Source organism: Corvus moneduloides, chromosome 31, assembly GCF_009650955.1.
Source record: "Corvus moneduloides isolate bCorMon1 chromosome 31, bCorMon1.pri, whole genome shotgun sequence".
In the NCBI taxonomy this organism is placed as follows: Eukaryota; Metazoa; Chordata; class Aves; order Passeriformes; family Corvidae; genus Corvus; species Corvus moneduloides.
The window spans coordinates 843,132-861,369 of NC_045506.1; the positions used below are offsets into that span (position 1 = coordinate 843,132).

General features: G+C 53.9%; 2 protein-coding genes across 2 annotated transcripts in view; both read left to right on the plus strand.

The window, feature by feature from the left end:
* The window catches only part of LOC116436931 (zinc finger protein 79-like), a 509,410-nt gene that overhangs the window by 349,496 nt on the left and 141,676 nt on the right, over positions 1-18,238 (plus strand). The gene's annotated exons all lie outside the window — the stretch shown is intronic.
* LOC116436944 (zinc finger protein 850-like) overlaps positions 1-18,238 on the plus strand; it is a 43,768-nt gene that overhangs the window by 11,327 nt on the left and 14,203 nt on the right. Inside the window, 2 exon segments of the mRNA XM_032094400.1 lie at positions 3,839-3,841; positions 15,382-17,980. Of these exon segments, the coding sequence (XP_031950291.1) occupies positions 3,839-3,841; positions 15,382-16,819 (1,441 nt within the window). The 3' untranslated portion in view covers positions 16,820-17,980.

Here is an 18,238-nt window from a genome sequence, read left to right on the forward strand (position 1 = left end):
AAAGGTTCCAAAGTGAGGATTTCACTGACCTCTGAGGGGAATTTTTCACAGGAACCTTGCTTGCTCTGACTGTTTCTGTCTGTGTGCGTGCCCCTGCGCATATGCTATAGCAAATCTGGGAGAAATACTGCTTTCTTAGGTGTTTAAGTACCTTGGATACCTAAGTTAGGCCTGTAGGTAAGGTTCAGTTATCGTTATAAACTCACTTAAATGCTGCTAAGTGTTGTTCTTTTGCGAGGTTCTTTAACATAAGTTATAAACTAAGTCCGGTGTTTTTAAGCGGTGTTTTTCTGTTACGCTGCTAAGTATCACTTGAAAGTTACAGCTGTAAATAAGGTTATTCCTCTGTTGAATTGTTAAGGTTAAAGTGTAAGTTCAGGTAGAAGTTAAAGTACTGCTGAGTGTTGCTAAGGTTTTGGGCCGTGTTCCTTTTTATCCTTGCCCGCACTGTCTTTTGTCCCATGCACCTGAACACCCACCCCACACCCCCACACCCCCCTAGAGAGTTCTCAGCTCATTTCTGTTTTGATTGCCTGGATTTTGTTTGGTTTTGTTGTTGGTTTGTTCTCCCTTGTTGTGCTGTAGCTGTCCTGTAGGTAGTAGAGTGAATCTTGCCAATGAACTTGTTGCGCTTTGTTGCTTAATGTTAAATCTGACTTTTGCTCATACCCTTGCCACTGGTTTTTCAAGCGATCTCAAACACTCTCATTCGTGACAGCACCACAGTGTCCCGCCCTCACCGAGGGCCCTGACCCGCGCCCGTGTCACAAAGGGCCACAGCCGGCACCCCAGCCACAGAGGGACAGACTGGAACCGGCACGGAGCCGCCCCGGACTTGTGGCCTTGTAGCCCCTGCCGTGCCCCGAGCCCTGGGAGGCTTCGGCCACGCTCGCACCCGACAGCCGCAGCCCGGCCCTGCGGAGCGCTGGGGCTGCAGCCCGGGCTGCTCGGGGCAGGAGGAATTGGCCGCACGGACGTGCCAGGGCCCTGTGGGCAGTGGCTCCATGTCCTGCGGGAGGCCGGGGCCGAGGGTGTCCCTCAGGGCTCTGCCGGGGCACCGGGGCTCGTCACTGCCTCGGTCAGTGGCACCCGGGGGCACCGAGCGCAGCTTCGGCACCTTTGCAGGGCACGGGGAGCTGAGCAGGGCGGGGGCAGCACGGAAACACCGAGTGCCTGCCCGGGACAGAGCCGGGAAAGCCGGGCTGGAAAGCCGGGAGAGGCTGCTCGGAGCTGGCCCGGGGACTTGGGCACCTGGGAGACAGAGCCGGGCTCTGAGCTGACACCCCAAGCCAAAAACCTGAGAAGTTACAGCAGGTTTTCCTAGACACTCTTCATTATTCTGTATTTTCTCAACGTGACTTTTTATGAGGGAACATTATCAGTGTTTTTTTGTATGTTTTTTCCACCCTTTATGTTGAGCTTTTGACAGGGTACCCTTCCTTCTTGGACCAGGGTAAAAGAGCAGAGGAGGCTGCTGTTCTGCTGAGTGCTTTATTTCATAGTCTAATAGCTTTCTTGAAGGCAGAGTTTGAAGTGGGTTACATGATAAAGGCAAACAGCAACAGCAGGCAAAAACAGCTGCTTCTTCTGTATGCTCTATATGCTCCATATGCTCCATATGCTCTATATGCTCTAGATTCTAGACTCTAGACTCTATATGCTTTATTTTCTAGACTCTATATTTTTTCTTACACAAGTTTGGATTATATTTGTTAATTGACCAGTAAGATTAACACACAATTCTAGTTTTTCTTTTCTTAACCTATCCTGGTCTAATTCTAACAATTGTAAGTTTTACACAAGTGTTACATAGGTATTACACAGATTTGGGTGTACATTTTCTCTCAGCTCTTATTGTTTATGTGAACACTCTATCTAAAAAATGTGAACAGTGTAATTCTATCTATATTTTGTCTAAAGTAAAGAATTCAGTGAAAAGGTAACACTGATGCAGCAAGAACTGTGTTTAAGGTCTCTGCTACAGCTTTTTCATGTTTAAGGCACTGTTCCGGTTTGGCCAAATTTAGAAATATATCCTCTGAGAGAAGGTACAACCACCCCTTCCCCCACCAGGTTCGGGAAAAAATAAACTTTCCTCAAAGGAAAGTGAAAGAGATAAAAACTATTTATTTAACAAACACATGGGAAAAGGATAATAATGCTAAATAATAAAATCTCTCGCTGTGGAGGAAAAACCTGGGAAAGTGTTCAAGTCCTCCCTTTGGTCTCCTCAGAGCTGGGGCTTGGCCCAGGGCCAGGCCCTCTGTGCCCGGTGGAAAGTCCTCCCGATGTGCTCTGATGTTAAAGCAATCAATCAGTCCAGTAGAAAAGGGAGAAAATCCGAAATTCCAGGGAAGGAAAAATTCAACTCTCAGTCTCTCTCCAGAGAAAAAGCAGCTGAACCCCTGGCCAAAAAACTGTCCTTGGGAAACAGCAAGCCGGGTGCTTCCTCGCTCCCCTGCCGCAGCTGGGAAACCAATTGCTATCTGTGTGTGACCTTGAACAAGCTGCAAACTGCTTTGAAAAAGTTTTGCTCAGTTTTTCCTTCTCCCTCTCAGGCTCAGTTTGGAGGCATAGAAAGGCACAAAAATTAATTTCTGAGCATAGGCAGCGATATGGGATATACATCATAAGGTGATGAGACAGGCACTTAGCATATATTTCTACTAAAAGTTAAAAAAAAATCTATATTTCTATTTCACTTTGGTGTGGCTTCATGTATCTCAGCTTGTCCAAAGGTTTTAATTCAACCCCTGTGCTTTGGCTTCCCTCTGGGCCTGAGTCCAGAGGAGCCTTCACTCCAACACCTTTAAAAAGAAATCAATCACTTTTTGTTACGTGTTAGGAAGGTCAGGGAGGGAAACATTGTGGGCAATGAGGGTTTTTTTATTCAATATATTTTCAAAAGTGAGATGTGCCAACTCCGGACTTTGACTCCTAGAGCAGTGTCTGGTTCCAGACTGCTCTGCTTTTCACCGTGAGATCTCAGTTCCTTCAAATCCAGCAGTCAGAGCCCTTGAAACACAGAAAAGTCAGGAATCAGGTGAAAGCATTTGGAGGGTTTGCTCTGTCCATACACTCCACATCTCCCCTGGTGTTCGTTCAGCCTCTCCACTCCTGTCCGACGTGCACATTGCTGTGTCCAGAGTTCAGTACATGCTTTTATCGATATATATATATATATATATATATACGTGATTATTGTATCCACAATTGCCTTGGAGTGAGTTCCTGTGATGGTACTTTCCGTGATCCTCTGCTCTGTGCCCAGAGCATGGTTATTGTGTCTTTGAGCGCCGGGAGCCCGGGACGGGCCGTGTGTGGGGCCGGGGCGGGGAGAGGCTCCTCGTTCGCTGCGCGGGCGTTTTGAAGCCTCGCTGCGCAGGATTTCCGGCGCTCTCTGTCCACCGAGGCTTTTTGCTTGGCTGAAAAGCTTTTTTGGCCCAGGCACAGAGAGGATTTTTTTCCTTGCCGCGGTTCGGAGACGCTGCAGCGGCGAGCCTCGGGGTGCCCGCAGGGAGCTGAGCAGCTGCTCTGTCGGAGCCCGGGGGCTCCGCGCCGGCGGGAGCGGAGCGGCGCCGCTGCAGCCCAAAGCCCCAGCGAGCCGGGCCGAGCCGGGAGAGAAAACAGCCCGGGGCTTCAGCGCCGCTGCTTCGCCTGCCGGGCCCGTGCCCGCGGAGCCGCCCTGGGCAGGAGCTCCGCGCCGGCCGAGCCCCGGGCTTTCACCGCCTTCGGGACAGCCCCGGGCTGGTTTTTCCCCCGAGGGAGAAGCCGGCGCCGTCCTGTACCGCGTGTGGAGAGCGGGGATTTCTCCGGCGTTTTGGGTCTTTTGTCCCAGGGGGTGTGTGGGGGTAAGGGCTGACAATTTAATATCTAGCAGTTATTTACTGGTTTTTCTTGCCTTGAGGGCATTCTGTTTGTTAACAAATCGCTGGAGTTTTCTTCGCTTTCATCTATTAATACCCATTTCCTATTGGTGGAAAGGGATTATTGGAACCCTGTAGAGGAGGCGACACTCACTCCAAAGTGTCCTCTTTTAAATCGTCTCTCAAACGGAGACACCCTACAAGTGCTTGGAACGTGGAATGAGCTTCAGCCAGAGCTGCCACCTGATCCAGCAGCAGGAGATCCAAACTAAGGAACATCCCTCCTAATGCTTGGAATGTGGGAAGAGCTTCCTGTGGAAGCCTGACCTGGTCACCCATCGCAGGATCGACGCCGGGGAACAGCACTACAAGTTCTTGGAATGTGGGCAGAGCTTCAGCAAGAACTCCCACTTCATCAAGGACCACAAGATCCGCACTGGAAAATGGCCCTTCGAGTGCTTGGAATGTGGGAAGAGCTCCAGCCAGAGCTCCCAGCTCGTCACCTGCCAGTACATCCACACTGGGGAGAGGCCCTGCGAGTGTCGCCAGTGTGGGAAGAGCTTCGTGCGCTGCTCCAGCTCCATCCCCCGTGGGAGGATCAGCGTTGGATGATCCCCAGTGACCCCCGTTGGGCAGAACCCTGGTGACCCCCGTTCCGGGTGATCCCCGCTGGGTGGGGGAAGGTGTTGGAGAGATTTCTTTGCCTTCTCCTTGTGCTGCTGTGATTTGGTTGGTAATAAATTCCCTCCCTGTGCCCAGGCTGGGTCTGTTGTGCCCGTGCCGGTGCTCGGGGTGGGATCTCTCCCGGTCCTTCTCTTGACTCCTGGGCTTTTCCTTGTATTTCCTCTCCCTGTGCAGTTGCAGAGGGCACAGTTGCTGCCAAGCAAAGAACGCCCTCAGCTGGGGCCTCATTTTTGGGCACACCTGAACATCTCCATCCCCATTTTGGGGTGCACCTGAGCTCCTGGATATCTGGGACTCCATTTTTGGGGCTTTATTGGGTTTGCTCGATCTGGTTTTGGTAGCAGGGGGACTATAGGGTGGATTCTGGGAGAAGGTTCTGGAAGCTTCCTCTATGTCCAGCAGTGCCAATCCATGGTGGCTCCAAAGATGGAGGTGCCAGATGCAGAGATCCCCGGGGATGCAGCGATCCACCCACAGCCCCTGGAGGAGCCCCCACCGGAGCAGGGGATGCCTGAGGAGAGGCTGTGACCCCGTGCGAGACCCGTGGACAGAGGGGCCCTGCTGGAGCAGCCTGTCCTTGCAGGACTGACCCCGGGGCAGAGTGACCCCCGGGGCTGCAGCAGTGTGAGGGGACTGCTGCCCGTGGGACGGACTCAGGCTGGAGAAGTTCCTGGAGAAGTGTCTGGTGGGAGGGAGCCCAGAGTGCAGCAGGGGAACGACTCCTGTCCCTGAGCAGCGGGAGAAGGCACCGGGGATGAACTGAGCATGGCCCCAATTCCCTGTGTCCTGCACTGCCGGGGTGGGAGGTGGAGCTGGAAGGAGGGAGGGGTGGGAGGAAGAAGTTTTTAAGGGTGTTCTTTCACTTCTCATTATCCTGCTCTGAGTTTGTTAGCAAGAAATTCAATTCATATCTCTAATTTCGAGCCTGTTTTGCCTGTGATGGTTTTTGATGAGGGAAAATCTCCTGGTCCTTATCTCAACTCAGGAGCCCTGAGTTAAATTTTTTGTCCCCTGTCCGGCTGCGGAGGGCAGGGAGAGAGCGGCTGTGGTGGGTGCCTGACATCGGGCCAGCGTCCCCCCACTCCAATGGGACATGTCCTTGTGTGGCCCTGGGCTATGGTGCCACTGTTGCTGTTGCTTTTGTCTTCCTTATGATTTTATCTTTTGCATGAAATGCTTGTGAAGTGCCCCCGCTGTCCCTTGTGTCCCCTGGGCACCGACAGCCCCGGGCCTTGCCCTGCTCCCCCTCCCACGTTCCATCCCGGCTGGCGGAGCCTTGGAGCTGCCGTGGGGCCGTGGGGCTGCCCCGGGGGCTGCGCCCCGAGCCGGGGCCCCTTCCCAGTGCTCCCAGTCTGCCCATCCAGCCTGGAGCAGCCAGCGAGGGCTTCAGCTGGGGCGGCAGAGAGGCGCTGCTGGGGGGTCCCACCTCCGCTTGGCTTGGGTTGTTCTTCCCAAGCTGGGCCCAAAAGACTTTGGGAGTTTTCTGCCAGCAACCTCTCCTCTCGCGCACTCAGCCAAAGGAGTTTGGGGCGGTTTTCCCTTTTTCGGGGAAATCAAAGCCATGCACTGATGCTCCGAATTAGGGGCGGGAGTAGCGAGGCTGCAGGGCTTCCCAAGGAGCCGGAGGCAGCCCACACGCAGGGCTGGGCAGGTCGGGCCGGGAGCAGCGGAGAGCTTTGTTTCTCTTCTCAGCTGAATGGCGGCTCGGGCCGGGCCCGTTCCAGGGCTGCTCCTCAGCTGCGGCTTTCCCCTCACGCAGCCCGGGGGGCGCTGGGAGCGCGGGGCGGGGCTGGGCCGTGTGCAGAGCCCGCCCCTCGCTCCGATTGGGCGGTGCTGCCGTCAGTCGTGGTTCTGGCGCGCTGATTGGTCGGAGCGGGGAGCAGCCCGGGCCCGGAGCCGCCGGCAGGGCGGCCGTGGCGCAGCAGAGGCGCCGTTGGCGGAGCGTCTGTGCGGGCCCGGGAGCGGCGGCGGCGGCCGGAGCCCGGTGAGGCGGCGGCGGAGCTCGGAGGCGGCCCCAGCGCAGGTGGGAGCCGCGCTCGGTTCTGGCGGGGCTCGGGGCTGGCTGCGGGCGGAGGGGGCGGCAGGGGGCTGTGGCGGGTTCGTTGTGCCGTGTGGGCGCCGTGTTCGCCCTGGCGTGAGGGCGCTGCGGGAGCGGCTGCCCGCGGTCTCCTTCCCGCTGCTGCCTCGGCAGGAGCCGGTGCCGGAGCAGCGCTGGCTCGTCCCGGCTGCTGTGGGTAGGACAGAGGTGGCTGCCCCGTGGCCGGGAGTGTGCGGGAAAGTTCCCGTGGCCAGAGGTTTGTGTCCCCAGAGGAGGCGGAGGAGTCGTGTAAAAGTAACTTTATTCGTGGACAAAGGGAGAGGCCACGGGGCATTTCCCGTGGGGTCTGTCCAAGTGTTGGAGGACGCAGCCTCCTTTTTATGCCGATTTGCCCGGCCGCATCTCCGTGTCCCTTTCCGCAGTGGCTGAGGTCCTTGGAAGGTACAGACTTCCCGATCCGCCTGCTGCATGTGCCCTTTAATGTGTCCCCCCACTTTGTAGAACATCCGATATTCATGGCTCTGTGAAGGCTTTGTTCTTCTTCTAGAAGTTCAGGAATTTAGCAGGACCTTGGCTGAGCAGCAGTTAGTGTCAATTAGTAACATTTTCTGAAATTTATGGTTTCTCCGGTTACTTCCTTATCTGCAAGTCCCTGGCCCTATCTGCAATGGGATTCACACCATCTGTTTGCAAAGAAAAGTTCGGGTTTTTTTCCTTTTAATCCCTTGTCTTCTTATTTTCTCAGTACTTCTCTTTACAAACTTTAAAAATGCCTTAATCTGTTCTTCGTGGGCCTTCTTTGGTTTTGGGATTATTCTCAGTGACCTCATTCTGTGTCCTTTTGTAGCCGTTTCTGGATCAGGAGGCCTGGCTGCCACCTGCATGCCCTTGATCCCCTGCTGAATGAGCTGCACTGAGCAAGGTGTGGTGCATGGTAAAAAGATGAGAGTTGCTGCAGCACCTGAGAGGAAAAACAGCATTGGTTTAACCCATGGTCTGCCAGGGAACCACGAAAATGTGTCCCATTCCCATTCTTTCCACGTTTGGAGTGGTACATGAGCTGCTTTCTTATTTCCTTTGTTCTCTGTTTCACCACTTTTCCTTGGCCATCTCTTTGCCAAGAGCACTTTGAGTCATTTAATTTTCCACAACCTCCTGGTCCTTCTGCTGGAAGAGAATCTGATGCCATCCCAGAGTGAAATGTGGCGTTGCTCATGGGAGTGGATTGGTGGGTGAGAAGGTCAGGAGCTGGAGCTGTGTGCTTGGTTATGATTTGGAGGACAGCTTGTAATCTAATGATGCATTGAAATGATCAGTGGGTTCTCTGGCACCTGGTATGAATTTGTTTGGGTTCCCAGGGGCTGCTCCATGGTGTTGTAGGATTTGTTCTGGTGGCCGTTCATCTTTTCCCCATTTTTGGGCGCTGCCAAAAATGCCAGGGATGCATCAATTGACCGCTTTTCTCTGATTAAATCATCACATCCTTGCATTCCCAAGTGATTTCGCTGAACTTGTGTCAGCAAAAGCAGCCCAGTGGTCAAACCCACCCTGTATAACACAGAGAGTGCCAGCAGATGTTGGAGTGGGGAGAGGGATGATTCCCCCCTGCCTTTTTGAGTGAAGTTCTCCCAACATTCTCCGTTTGCTGTTTTCCTTTTCAGCTTCAGGGATTTCTGTTGCAGAGTCAGAGATGCTCAGTGTGGGCTCTGCCTTTAGCGATGCAAATTCCGTCAGTGCAGGGAGGCAGAGCTTGGGGTGAGGGGCAGAGGGAATCAGCCCAATTCCTGTGGCAGGCAAGGAGAGCCTGGGACATTGTGCACACTTCCCGCAGCAGAGATAATTTGCATTTCTAAAGCTCCTCTGCTGGCTGCCTGGAATGAAGCTTCTCTTTCAGGGCAGCCATCAGATGAGTCCCATGTGGCCTCTGAGAGCCTCTTTTTCCTTTTTTAACAATTTTCTATTAACTGTTTATGAGTTTAAGGGTCACCTTTAAAGCTCTTCTGATTTGCAAAATGCAACCTAAGGCTGAACATCAAAAAGCCCATACCAGCCACTCACACACATACACAAGAAAACCCCAAAGCAGTAAAGATTTTTGCTACCTCTTCTGCTAAGACTAAAAATTTATTGTCACACCCCTGGCCCAAATCCAACGGACAATATAGAAGTAGGATTATTATGAAAAACCTTCCAATGGTGTAATCTGATCCCAGGCAGCCCAGAGTGTGAGTGTAACTGAGAGCCAGAGTGGAATTCTCCCGCTGTCTCGCGCAGCAGCTGTGGCGAGCGCAGGCACAGAAAGCTCTGAAGGTCGCCCGGTGCCAGCGAGGATTGGCCCCCAGTGCCTGGAGATGCCAGAGGAGGTGCCCAGCCAGACTATTCCAGCAGAGGATCTGTGGGCAGCCCCCGGGGCTTCCCCCGCTGTGGAGCCCTGGCTGCTGCTGCGGCCCCTTCTGTGCAGGGTCAGTGGCGGCCTCGCATGGTCCTCCTGCAGCCGGGGAGTGCAAATCCGCGGGGCTTCAGAGAGCTTGAGGCGAGGGTGAGGGGTCCCCCCGTGTTCAGCTGTGCTGGCGGCTGTTTCTGTGCTCGGGGACACTTGGAATGGGCCACGCCCTTGGCCACCAGTGGTGCTTCTTTGCACTCCTCAGGCAGGACCCGATGTCCTGGTTGGATGTTGTGGGCAGCAAAGTGCCAAGGCAGGGTCTGTTGCAGCCGAGCTTCCTGTGGAAGAGATTTCACAAGAGACAGGATTCTGGCCACAGACTGCTTGAAACAGACATCCCTGGTCTCCATCCCCTACTAGGTCGAGAATTACCAAGGTGAGGAATTGCAAATATCAATTCCAGGGAAGGTAATTGAATATCTGCCCTGGGTCTGGCTCTGCTTCTTGCCAAAACCAATGGCAGCAGCCGTACCCGTGGCATCTTGGTTTTTCTCAGCAGCTTCAGAAGATGTTTCTTTATTTCTCCATTCATTCTTTCTACCCGACCCAAACTCTGGGGCTGCCAGGGCGTTTGGAGGTGCCACTGTGTTCCTAAAGCAGCCAGAACAGCCTGAAGGATCTTTCCTGTAGAATGAGTTCCCCTGTCTGAGTCTATTGCTTCCACAATCCCATATCTTGGAATTGTTTGTTCCAAACATACCTTAAGAACTGATGCAGGGATTGCTGAAGCGGTCGGACAATGCTTCTGCCCCGCTGTGAGCTGCCATGCTGTTAGCAGAAGATATTTAAGCCTTCCCACTCGGGCATTTCAGTAAAATCCACCTGGCATTGTTGGAAAGGACGTACAACCCAAGGCCTCCCTCCCTGGCAAGTTTCTTTGTAACCTGGTCATTGGCTTGGCACAAGTCATGCAGCCTTCAACAGCTTGTTTTGCCAGAACACAAAGACCCAAGGCAGGACACCTTGAGGAATGCTTCTGCCAATCCTCCAGAGTTCCAGTGACTCCCTTCATGGAGTTGTTTTAATATTTGAGGGCCAAAGCTTTTGGTATCCATTGTTTAATGTCCTTTGTAAACCAGTTCTCGTCTCTTTCCTCTGCCCCACTGTTTTTAATTATCTCCAAATCCTCTGGGGGAAAAGACAGTTTGTCTGGCAGCGGTTGAGCCACTGGGAGCAAAGGGAGGGTCTTGGAGACCTCTGGCAAAAGTGCTGCTTTCCCAGCCTCTTCCTCTGCCAGTCCCTGACCTATTGGCTCCCCTGAGCAAACTGCCTGGTGTTCCCTAACATGGGTTATTGCCACCTGTGTTGGTAAATTCACCACCTCCAATAGATGAGTAATTAAACTTCCATGAGCGAATGTTTTTCTCCTGCAGGGTAACAAAGCTCTTCCCTCCCACAGTTTTCCAAACCCATGGACCACCCCCTGTGTGTACTCAGTCAGTTAATATGTTCCCTCTTTTCCCGGTATAATTCCCAGGCTCTCACAAGGGCACAAACTCCTCTGTCTGAGCTGACCTGTAACCTCCCCGCTTGCTCTAATTCCCTTCTCTTAACAGCAGCGTATCCTGTGACCCATTTCCCTTCTGCTGCCCTTGAAGACCATCCCTAAACACATTTTCTCCCTCAGGCCAGGGAATGTCTGGTAAATCTCTCCTAGCCCAGGTCTGGAGCTCTGTCACTTGGCTGCAGCCATGGGTTTCTTGCCAGCCTCCTGTGCAGGGCCGTTCAAACAGGAGGCTGGGTTCAACCCTTCCCCTGTCCTCAACTCTGAATCCTCCTGTTCCATCCAACAAGTTTCATTCTGTAAGAACCGAGCACTGCTCATCCATTTAGAGGCTCCTTTGGTTAACAAAGCTTTAACTTGATGCTAGGCTTGAACAATCAGAGATTGTGCTGCTGTCAGTTTTCAGGCCTCAGTTCCCATTAAAGCCGGGGCTGCACAATTCTGCAGACAATGAGGCCACTCTCTGGCCACTGGGTTAAATATTTGAGCCCAGGAATTCCTTTGGCATGGCCCTGTTTAACATCCACATGCAATTCAAATGGTTTTTCCCTGTCTGGGAGGGCCAGGGCAGGAGGCTCAGTTAATCTGCTTTTGAAGCCTTGAAACTTGTGCTTTCCTTCTGGTGTCCATGATGGGGTTTCTTGGCTGGCAGGAGAGGAGTGTTGTAGGGAGAGATGCCTGGCTCCAGAAGCGCTGCCTTTAGCAGGGCCTCAGTAAGAGGCTGTAACCCCTTCCTTGCCTCCCTTGGAACAGGGTATTGCTTTTAGACACCACTTGTCCTGGTTGCTTCAGAGGAATTTGGAGAGGCTCCATATCTGATTTTCCCTGTTTCCCTGGGGCTGCCCACACTTCTGGGTTCCCTTCAGCAGAGGCCTTCCCAGACATTTGACACCAAGGTACAGCAGCATTAGCCTCTGTATCTCCTTTTACAGTAGGAATTTGCATTCCCACTTCAGCCACCAAATCCCTTCCCAGTAAATTACAATCACAATTAGGAGCAAACAGAAATTGATGCATTTCAAACCCATCCCCCACATCTACTAATAGTGGTTGAATAAAACACCCCTGCTCATCTTTCCCACTTATTGCCTGAATAATGAAAGAACTTCTTGACAATTTCCCCCCTTAGGTCTCAGATTTGGAGTGGATTGAGAGGCCCCTGTGTCTATCAGGAGCGGCCTCGTCTCGATCCAGACGCGCCCTGAATGTTCTCAAGGGCTCTGGTGCGGTGGGTCCCTGGTGTGCTGGGAGCTCTGAGAGCCCTGACAATCCATGTCCATCGGGGTGGACTTGCTCGTGCTGAGGGTGCTGCTGTCTGTGCTTGCGGTGTCCTTGTGGCCTGCAGCTGGAGCCCTGATTCCTTGGCAGGGGCTGTTTGGGTGGGCTCTGCCGTGCCGAGGAGGGCAATGCCTGTGCCAGGTGCTTGTGGCCGCCGCCGTCCCCTGGGTGCTGGGGCCCCCTTGGGCCCTGCGGTTCATCCCTGGGGGGCTGTAGAAACTCTGCCATGGCCTTTGCCTTCACCTTGGCCTTTTGCTCATCCCTTCTTGCATTCCCCTGCTGAGCCTTTCTGGCCAAGTGCTGCAGGGGCTTCTTGTGCCTCTCCTGCAGCCCCCTCAGTGCCTGTGGGTGCTCATCCTCTGACAGCTGCTGAGCTTTCTGCAAAATCACTTGTTTTTGCAGTGACCCAAACAAGATCCTTAAAAGAAAATCCTGATCCTACAATCCACATTTCCCAGATGTTCCTTCCTCTCCTCCTTGTGCTCACCCTCCCCTCCACATCCCGTATCCCAGAGCTGGTCCCCATCCTGCTGCAGTGTCCAAACGCAGCCCCCTAGCGGGCAGGGCTGGCAGCTCCATGGGGCTGGACAGCGGCCGGGGCGTTTGGGGGCCGGGGGCCACTGCTGGCCCTGCCCAGGGTGTGGTGGGGTCAGGCAGTGCCCGGCGCTGAGCCCTGGCTGCCCCAAAGGCCCAGCTCGGCCCAGCAGCTCCCCACAGGCCCCCAGCCTGTGCTCCCGGTCCCGCACCTCTGTGCCTGGTCCTGCCGCTCCCAACCACAGAGAAACCCCCTGAAATCCTGACCTCCTTGTTTTCCCTGTCCTGGAAAGCAGGGATTGAAGGACCTGCAGCTGGTAAATTTTGAGGATAAGGTGGTGGAAGGTGTTGTAAAAAATCCCAATCCTCATTTTTTTTCTCTTCCTCATCTTTTCCATCTTCCTTTTTCTTACCGCATGGATTCCTCCTGCCGCTGTCTGCCTTAACTGTGTTCCTGCACACTCCCCTTCAACCAAGACTTTCCCAGCACACCAATACCATCCATCCCCTGTTGCTGAGACCCCTTCTCAGCTTCCCTTAGTGTCCCCCCTGGGTGTCTATGTCCTTAATTATCTCTGGGAGAATGTGCAGGCTACCCAACATTCTCCCCTTTTGTATAACATCCGATATTCACAGCTCTGTTCAGGCTTTGTTGTTCTTCTGGAAGTTGAGGAATTGAGCAGGACCTTGGCTGAGCAGCAGTGTGTGTCAATCAGTACCATATTCTGAAACTGATGGTTTCTCCTGTCACTTCCTTATGTACAAGTCCCTGGCCCTGTCTCCGAGCAGATTCACACCATATGTTTGTAAAGACACATTCCTCCTATTCCTTTCAACACGACTGAAAAGGAGGGGAGAAGCCATAAAAGGGCATTTAGGACACCCAAAGTGAGTGAGAGAGGAGGGTGGATGTAGTGGTTTGGCCCAAAATACTCATTACTTACTTATTTACCTTCTGTGAGATAGGAATTAGGAGAATGCAAAACAGGCACAAAACTTAAAAGAATATAAGGAAGTTTATTAACAGACCTAAAAGAAAGAAAAAAAGTCAGGCCACACCTTCAGAACACTTCTCCTCCCCCCACCTTTCTCCCTTCTCCCACTGACAATGTAAAAAGACAACCCTTGAGATTTTCAGTCTGTTTACCACCTCTATAATAATCTTTTTCTGTTCACTCTTTCTCCTCCCTCAGGGTTTCAGCTCTTCCTTCTTCACTGACTTCGGTGTCTTTATGGCGTTGACTCGGGAGGGGATTGATGTCTGCAGGCTTCATCTGTTCTGTGGGAAACTTACAGCACTAAAAGGGTTAATCTCACCCGGGCCATGCAGCTGGAGTTCGCTTATTGCTGTTGGTCACATGAGCCCCGGCCCCACCAGGGGCTGCCTGCAGGGAGCAGGGCTGCGGGTGGGGGGGGGGCGGGAGGGGGCATGGATGGAACAGGGCCACACAGCTCCAGGATGGCTGTGGCCCAGCCTGGACCCGCTGGACTGCATGGGCCCCCTCCACCAGTTACCTGTCCCAAGGCCAGAAGCAAGAGAGAGCTTTCCTGGGGTTTGTTCATTCTTAAATGTGGATCTCAGAAGTGTGTCAAGCTCCTTAAGTGGCTTAAAAAGTTGCCAATATTCAAACTAGCCAGTTGATAGGTTCTGTCAGGTCATAGAGGAAAGCTGTAAGCACCTCTTTGCAAGAGAATAACTTCTGTAGCTATGCTAACCCATGACAGTGGGTCATTCCCAAATTGAGCTGGCTGGAGCTGGGATTTGGGGGAATTATAGAAAGGGGTAGGAGAGGGGGATAGGGTGAGGGGACACAGCAGGAAAGGGTTTCCCATTGCCGTCCCTTCATGTCCCCATCAGTTGATCCCTGGAGTGATTCCCCAGGGCTCTGGGAGGGGATGGACCTGCAATGGGAGGGTACCCACCCCTCTTGTCCATCCCCGGGGAACTTTTGGGGGATGTTCCCCCCAGCCAGCAGCCGGTGCTGCAGCAGCTGAGGGGTAGACGGGGATAGGAAAGGGGGGTCCAGAGTGGGCATGGAGAAGGAATGGGAGGAAGAGGAGGGAGAGAGGAGGAATGGGAGGAAGAGGAGGGAGAGAGGAGGAGGAGGAGCAGGAAGAGGAGTAGAAGGAGAAGCACAAGGTTCCATCCCACAGGTGACCGGAAGGGACCAAATACATCAGAGAGTCCTCAAGAGGGGTTATTTTTTGTGAAGAGTGTTTGGAGTTTGCAGATTCGAGAATTGAGACCCAAATATCTTTGTGGGTCACTAAAAGGGCTTGGTTTTTTGGGGGGGAAGTTTGGATCCTGCAAGACCCCAAAGCTGAGTTGCAGATCCTCCTTTGGGAGGATATTTGGTGTCATCAGGTACTGGCAGGGGAAGGACATCAGTCTTGGGGATGCCCCAGGAGAGCAATGAAAGGGAACCCCAAGACCTCTGGAGTGGGAAAAGTGGATAGGGGTGATCCCAGAGCTGGGGGATCCCAGGCAGCCTGAAGGGGGGAAGGGGAAAAACCTGGAGTGGGGGGACCCCTGGGGTCTGTGGAACCCTGGAGCAGAGAGTCAGGGGAGAAGGGATCATTGGGACCCTCAAAACCCCCTGGATCATCTGTAAGCAAGACCCGAGAATGGGGGGACTCCAGGGGGGCCACAGGACCCCCATCAGCCCAGGGAAGGGAAACCCCCAAAACCTCAGAGTGGACAGGGGCAGATCTCCTATGAGGGTTTTTTTGGGGCCTGATCTTGGTGCTTCGAAGATTTTTATGGACACAAAACACCCAGGTACTTCCTGAGATGGACCTGGGCAGGAGGAACCCCCAACCCAAGACACTCACCCCTTGTTTTTCCCCCAAACCAGGATTTGTCATTCCCAAGGCGTGGCCAGATGGAGGAGGAGGAAAAGCCCCAGAGATCCCACATGAGGAAGGGCTGCAAACCCAGCCCAGGGAGCTGCAAGGAGGAAAGAGCCCCCCTGTGCCAGGAACGTGGCCGGAGATCCAGGGGGAGCTCAGAGCTGGGGGAGAAGCCTCAGGCCAGAGAGAAGCCCTACAAGTGCTTGGAATGTGGGAAGGGCTTTAGCCAGAGATCCAACCTGATCCGGCACCAGAGGATCCACACTGGGGAACAGCCCTATGAGTGTGGGAAATATGGGAAGAGCTTCAGCCAGAGCTCTGCCCTGATCCAGCACCAGATGATCCACACTGGGGAACGTCCGTATGAGTGCAGGGAATGTGGGAAGAGCTTCAGCCGGAGCTCTGACCTGATCCAGCACCAGATGATCCACACTGGGGAACGGCCCTACGAGTGTGGGGAATGTAGGAAGAGCTTCAGCCGGCGCTCCAGCCTGCACAGCCACCAGAAGATACACACTGGGGAACGGCCCTACAAATGCTTGGAATGTGGGAAGAGCTTCAGCCAGAGCTCAAATCTCATCAAACACAGCAAAATCCACACTAGGGAATCGCCCTACAAGTGCTTGGAATGTGGGAAGAGCTTCATCCGGAGCTGCAATCTCATCAAGCACTGCAAGATCCACACTGGGGAATTGCCCTATAAGTGCTTGGAATGTGGGAAGAGCTTCATCCGGAGCTCTAATCTCATCAAGCACTGCAAGATCCACACTGGGGAATCGCCCTACAAGTGCTTGGAATGTGGGAAGAGCTTCATCCGGAGCTCCAACCTCATCAAGCACCGCAAGATCCACACCAGGGAACAGGAACAGTGCTATGAGTGCTTGGAATGTGGGAAGAGCTTCTGCTGGAGCTCCCAGCTCATCATCCACCAGCGCATCCATACTGGGGAGAGGCCCTACGAGTGTCCTGAGTGTGGGAAGAGGTTTCGGAGCAGCTCCCATCTCCTCAAACATCAGCCAATACACACAGAGGAGAGGCCTTTCCGCTGCTCCGACTGTGGGAAGGGCTTCAAGCACAGCTCCACCCTCTTCAGCCACCGGCGCATCCACACAGGGGAGAGGCCCTACGAGTGTCCCCAGTGTGGGAAGAGGTTTCGGACCAGCTCACATTTCTTCCTACATCAGGCAGTACACACAGGGGAGAGGCCCTTCCGCTGTCCTGACTGTGGGAAACGTTTCAAGCAAAACTCATACCTCGTCATCCACCGACGCATCCACACAGGGGAGAGACCCTATGAGTGTCCTGAGTGTGGGAAGAGGTTTCGGAGCAGCTCACATCTCCTCCTCCATCAGCCAATACACACAGGGGAGAGGCCCTTCCGCTGCCCTGACTGTGGGAAGGGCTTCAAGCAAAACTCCCATCTCATCAGCCACCGGCGCATCCACACCGGGGAAAGGCCCTATGAGTGTCCCCAGTGTGGGAAGAGCTTCTCCAGGAGTTCTCACTTGACCCAGCACCAACGGAGGCATCGCTAAGGGAAGCCCTGCGTGTGCCCTGAGTATGGGAAGAGCTTTGTGCGTTGCTCCAGCTCCATCCCTGATGGGAGGATCAGCATTGGATGATCCCCAGTGACTCCCATTGGGCAGGGCCTTGGTGATCCATGGTCCCAGTAATCTGTGTAGGGGAGACACCTGGGTGGTGGGTTCCACATCTTCCTGGCTCCTCATGGACACCTGGATGAACGCAGGGGCAGGAACATCCATTGGGACACAGACTGACATTGGCAATTCATTGGGAAGAGCGTATTTCTTGACTTTCAACCCCATAAAATCTCACCTTTTGTTTTCAGTTATTTCTTTTGGTGGCATCAAGGAATTCTGGTTGGTCTTGGAGGTCTTTTCCAACCGAAACAATTCCATGATTCTAATTCTCTCTGGCCCATGGGAGTTGTCTTGGGGATGTTTATTTATCCCCTGCTATTTCTGGGGGTTTTTTGTGTCCGCGGTGGTTACTGGTCCTCCCTCCCATCCCCCGGCTTCGGGAGTATCACAATGGGTGAGAGCTAGCCTGGGATTTCCTGCAAGAGTTGGGGGGCAAGGATAGTTGTCTCTTCCAGTGGGGCAATCAGCTGGATGGCCATGCAGCCACAAGATACTGTTGCCTTGTGGTTTTGCCTGTTTCTATTTGGTTTTTACCTTTGGCACTGTGACTGGGCTTACAGGCTTGCTTCTCTGGTTCTCTGCTGCTTGGGAGCCCAAAGACAGCACGTTCCACGTGGGGACCTGGGACTGGGAGCGCCACGTCCCCTGCTAGGGGCTGCCCCCTCTGTGCTGCCTGACCCAGGCGCCAGCCATAGCAGCTGAGCTACCCGGGGGAGCGATTCCCCGTTCAGCCCCTCTGTTCTCTGCCGCTGCTTCAGGGCTTCTCACTACCCTGTAACCGAACGCTCAGACACCCTGTGGCTTCGGGCACGGCCCCAGAGTTTCTGATACCTTTTGTTTTACAATCCCAGGTGTGCTGGCATCTGCCCTTCCAGCGCTGCTCCGAGGTTCCTGCTGCAGCCCATTTCACCATCCGGAGGGACACCGGGCCCGCCTGCCCCGGGAGGTTGTAAAGGAAGCCCCTTTTCCGTCCCTCCCGCCAGCCCGGCCGCCATCACCGCGTGCAGAGGCGGCCGAGCTTGCGCCACAGCGCCCCCTGCAGGTGCGGGGAATCCCCGCAGCCACCCTGCCCGGCCGGGAGCCGCCAGCGTCACCGAGGGGAACGGGAGAGGCCGGCACTGGGTTTGTGCTTCTGTTTGCTGTTGTTGCTGTTGTGTTTGGTTGGTTGCCTTGGTATTCATTTAAGGGCTGGCAAAGAGCTGTTATTCTTTTTCTCATACCTTTGCCTGAAAGCCCCTTAATTTCAAAGTTACAATAATTCAGAGGGAAGGGAGTCATATTCTCCGTTCCAAGGGAGGTTCCCTCCTTCCTTGGCAGACACCTGTCTTTCAAACCAAGACAGATTTTGGCACCCAATGTGGAGCCTGAGGGCATTGAGAG